Raw genomic sequence first — 5,000 nt, 5'->3', positions numbered from 1 at the left:
GCGCTGTGGGTGCTTGCTGGCTAGCTGGCCAGTCAAACTCCAAACTCCAAACATTTTACTGTGCCAGTGTCCCAGTGCCAGGGCCCGGTGATGGACAGTGTGTTGTAAAAGTTGTCTCTGCCCAGACCATCTCTGCTGGGATGAAGACATGAATGTCCTCCTGGGCAGTTTTACACTCTCATGAAAACACAAAGGCTTTTTATCCAGGAGATCCTTTAAGAGGTTCCACTTGGAACCTTCCTTCGCCTGCAAACGTCTATAAGTTCCCCGAGCCTCATTAGAACGCCTCAGGTTTCGACATAGCAGCCTTTTTATGTGCTAAGCCTCTCAACGAAGCCTTGGCTTTCTTCAGGACAAACAACTTCTGCTGTTCGGATCCCTTGCAAATGTCCACCTGTTGAAGTCTCACTCCCGTAGACCTTTACTCAGTAGGCCGAACACAGTGGAGGGTGACGACTTTAATCAGTTGTGAGGCTGTTGAACGTCTGTGCCGCTTGAGTGTCTCCCTACGTGTGAGTGTCAGCTGGAGTCAGCCTGTGTGTGTGTGTGTGTGTGTGTGTGTGTGGGGGTGTGAGTCTTCCAAAGGCGTGAGACTAATCTAATTTGTCCCACAGGCAGAGAAGTGGGGAGTGCTGTTGTCAGGGCTGACACGCTCTGCGCTGATGAGCCTGGATCACGCCGCCGGTCTGATTGCAGCCCTGGGAATGAGTGAAACAGAGAGAGAAACAGAGAGAGAGAGAGAATGAGAGAGAGGGAACATGAAAGGAGAGCGAGAGGAAGGCCTCGGCGAGGCTCCAGATGCTCCCAGCTCTGCTGCTCCTCTGCGCTGCTCTGTGCTGCTCAGCGCTCGGGTCGGGCTGTAAGCTCCGCTGCGCTGTATGGCTGGCTGCGTGTCCAGCCCGGGCGCCAAAGACAACACGCGCCGTATCTCATCGCGCGCCTCCCAGATCCCCCTCCTCACGCCTCTATTAGAGCAGACACTCTCAATCAAACGGGCCCGCCGCACGCCAGACAGAGGAGTGTGTGTGTATGGCCCAGGTCGCTTAGGGTGTATGTGTGTGTGTGTGTGTGCGACTGTGCGTGGGTGGGCGGGTGTACATGTGTGTTTATGTGTGTGTGTGTGTGTGTGTGTGCCTGTGTTTGTATTCATGCCTGGATTTATTGTGTGTGTGTGCGTTTATGGGTTTATGTGTTTATGCATTGACACACATCCTTATGTTTCAGGTCTGAGGGTGTGAGTGTGAGTGTGAGTGTGTGTGTGTGTGTGTGTGTGTGTGTGTAGACGCTAGTGTGAAAAGCCAGTGAGTGGGCAGCGTTGAGCAATCAGCAGCGTGCGCTGGCTCAGGCCGCTGGCTGAGAGGGCTCTGTGTGCCAGAGAGCAGCGCGCTGCTGATTACCACAGCGGCCACATTCTCACGCCTGATTACGCCCAGACCCACTGATGAGACAGCTCATGAAACAGCTTCCCCTCCCATCTCCCAGGGCTTCTCAGAGAGACAGAGAGACAGAGAGAAAGAGAGAGAAAGAGAGAGAGAGAGAGGGAAAGAGAGAAAGAAAAAAAGTGCAGTGGTTGCGTCGTGCCTCAGCCCTCTGAAAGGCTCCCCCTTTGTGCCAGCAGCCTGACGCCTCTGACTGCGCCTCTCCAGAGAAGTAGCAGCAGCCGCCCGCTGCTCTGTTCGCTCTGACAGCTCTGTGTGTGTGTGTGTGTGTGTGTGTGTGTAGCTGTTCGGCTCCTCGCACGATCCAACCCTGCCGCGTTGATGGATGTGATTAGGCGTCGGTTCTTCCAAACGCTTGTTTCACAAGTAAGAGAGTGAGAGGATGAAAGACAGAAAGACAGTGAGATAGAGAAAAAGAGAAACAGAGAGAGAGAGAGAGAGAGAGAGAGAGAGAGAGAGAGAGAGAGAGAGAATACCCTGAATCCAAGAACAGACAGGACAGTCATTCAGCAGGAGCATTGGTCAGGGTTCAGGGCAGCCTGACTCATGCCAGACAGTGTTTGGGCAGACAGTGGCGTGGTTGAAGTGCCCAGCGTGGCATCCCCCGCCAGTGCTCTCCTATTCGCCAGCTCATACTCGCCCAGTCCTCGCCCCCCGCTCCCCAGAGACGGAGGCCCGCGGAGCGGACCGTGTTATCCCACCCCGCCCCAACTCTCACGGACCCTGGCCTGCGTCGGGCCCTAACGAGCCTCTGGGAACGCCGCCCGGACGCCGCCTGACCCACGGTGTGCGCCATTATTGCCTCTCTCCTCCGTTATCGCTCTATCTCTTTTGAGCGCTGGCCGCCTCGTCCGTCTCGCTGTCTCTCTCCATTTCTCATCGTCCCCCCGCGCTCGTTTGCTCTCTCGCTCTCTCCGCGTCCAGTCAATGTCTCCGCGGCAGGTGTCAGTGATTAAAGTGAGCGCTGACCGTGGAGTCTTCATATGCACCCCATTGGCACTGCTGGTGCCCCTTGTAAAGGGGAACGAGAGCTAGACAGAAGAAGAGGGGGATAGGGTGCGAACCAGAGGGAAAAAAGAGAGAGAGAGAGACATTGACAGCCTCAGAAATCGTCTCTGAATAACAGTGGCACAAAAGCTTCTCTGTCTGCCCATGCCAAGTTGCAAAAAAAAAAAGAAAAAGATTCTTTCAGTGCCAGGAATGTACAGAAACAATAAACTTTTCATATTGTTCAGGCTGTTAATGAAGGCAAAGCGCTCCTTCACTTTCCCCTCTCACTCTCTCTCTCTCTCTATCTCTCTCTCTCACTCTCTCTCTCTCTCTCTCTCTCTCTCTCTCTCCCTCACGCTCTCCTCCCTTCTCGTCCCGTCCATCTCTCGTTCTCATGCTCTGTCCTTCTCGCGTCCAGGCACCCACCTCTCTATAAACACAGGCTTGTTATTCTGCCCAAGGAAAACTCTTGAGCGCGGCGCGCTCATGTGTGAACAGTGAGTGATACACACTCGTAAGCGTGATCTGTTTTAATGTGTCTCCTCGCGCGCGGCACAAAGGGCTCCTCCGCTCCGACACATGTGACACGTCGGCGTAATAAACGAGCTAAGAGGCAACATGTCAGATGTAGGACGGAAAATATGCTGTCTCGCGCTCTCGCGCGAATCACCAAAGGCACCGAACGCTCTGTTAGAGGAACAATCACACTGAGGAAGAGACCTCTTTTTTAACTACGCCGTCCATATAATTTTACGAGCGCAATTTATTGTATATTATACTGCTTGCATTTTGGAGCAAATTGAGAAAAGGTCCCGTTCCTGATTTTCCTCTTCTTTTCCTTTTTTTAATCACCTCCCTCTCCTCTCCTCCCCCAATCCCCCCCCCCACCCCTCCACCCCCCTCTTTCCTTCGTCTTTGACAGGATTTTGCAGTTCAAGAAGAGCCTCCATCAACACAGAAGATCCCACATGTGGAATCGGTTGATGCGGAGGAGCCGGGCCAAACCCCGCGCGCTTACGAGCACCAGGAGAAGAATGCGCACGACAGGGCCAGACAGCAGCAGCTCGCGGCCAGCAAGCCAGGCGGCAAGAAGAAACTGGAGCCCTCGCCCAAGTGGAAGGGCCTGGGTCTGCCCTCACCCCAACCGTGCGTGTAGGGCGCAACACTGGCACAGGGCAGGGGTGGGGTGGGGTGGGGGGGGGGGGCGGTTGCCCACATGAACAGTACTTGCTATACACACGTATTTATTATGCACACACACTATACTATACACACACATTTATTTATTCAGAGTTATATTTATATACTCTCACAAATGTACACATTGGTTTGGTTTTGGGAGCCGCAGGTTTGAGGGTGAGCCTAGTGTTGTCTCCACCCATGCTGGCTCTCCGGCGGCAGACGGCTGGGCATTACCGGAGCCCCGGAGGTGCAAGGTTTACGCGCGGAGGCTGCGGGCACGGCCGAGGGGGGGGCGGGCGGAGGTTTACGCGCTCGGCAGCTCGTTAAGCCCGCCGGGGGCCCGATGCGTGTGCTGGCAACGCGCTAACGGCCGCCTGTTGTCTCGTCTCGTCTCGCCGGCGGAGCCTCGTCGGGTGACAGGCGCTCGGTGAGCGTGATCGATCGCACATGTTCTCCCCCTCCGTCACCTCCTCCTCCTCCTCCTCCTCCTCTCCTCCTCTTCCGCGCCTCCTCTCCAGTGAAACCAACAGATAGATCTTAACTCTGGCCAACTGTGGCCGGCCACAGCTGCACGCTGTGATAAGTGTCTTTTTGCAAAAGAAAGAAAGAGAGGAGAGAGAGAGAGAGAAGAGAGAGACAGGGAGAGAGAGAGAGAGAGAGAGAGTCACTGGCTCGTCATCAAACAGCTTCAGACGTGTCAGGCCTGCCCACACAAAGACATGATGATAAGCAGGGGTAAATAACCACTAAAGAACTCACAGAGAGAAAACAGGCTGAAGTCCTTTTTTCCCTTTCTTCTTCTCCAAGGGAGGCGGCGGCGGAGAAGAAAAAGGGAAAGAGAACTGAGAAGTCGAGCGAGAAGAGTGCCGAGAGCCAGGCCAAAGCCACCAGGCCCGACAGCAGGAAGAAAGCGGACTTTTCCGGATCCTCGCTGCCTGGACACCCGTCGAGTCACAGAACGTGAGTGGACAGACACCATCACACAACCTTCACCCTGAAAGGTCAAGGAGCGAATTATTTTAGTGCCACACATACACCCAGAATCCCAAAGCATTTCCCTTAAAGGTACAGTATGCAATATTTTCATATTGATGGTAAACAAACTTGCAATGGGCAAATCCTTCACCTAGACGTAGCAAGTCACTACCAAGCCAGTTATGCAACTTCAAGAACGGTGGCCTGACACATTTTGTGAGAATCGTTAAACTTTACCTTGTCAGTAGATATAACTCTTTGGAGATAGTTTTTGCCGGTTGTTAATCCTTCACCTCCACAATAAAAATATTTTCGTTGTGTTGGGGGATAAGTCATTAGAAGTTTGCTATTTACAACAGCAGAGTAAAATCGAAAGACATCGCGACTCTAGAAGGAGCTCTACAGTCGCCAAAA

The 5,000-nt window shown here is 53.5% G+C and overlaps 1 protein-coding gene across 1 annotated transcript in view; it reads left to right on the top strand.

Moving 5' to 3' along the window:
* Positions 1-5,000, top strand: part of odad2 (outer dynein arm docking complex subunit 2) — a 74,220-nt gene that overhangs the window by 8,160 nt on the left and 61,060 nt on the right. Inside the window, exons 8-9 of the mRNA XM_062521108.1 lie at positions 3,352-3,575; positions 4,419-4,571. Of these exons, the coding sequence (XP_062377092.1) occupies positions 3,352-3,575; positions 4,419-4,571 (377 nt within the window). The remainder of the gene's footprint in view (positions 1-3,351; positions 3,576-4,418; positions 4,572-5,000) is intronic.

The sequence above is a fragment of the Sardina pilchardus genome, chromosome 19, assembly GCF_963854185.1.
Source record: "Sardina pilchardus chromosome 19, fSarPil1.1, whole genome shotgun sequence".
In the NCBI taxonomy this organism is placed as follows: Eukaryota; Metazoa; Chordata; class Actinopteri; order Clupeiformes; family Clupeidae; genus Sardina; species Sardina pilchardus.
This window is presented reverse-complemented; position numbering and strand designations above follow the sequence as displayed.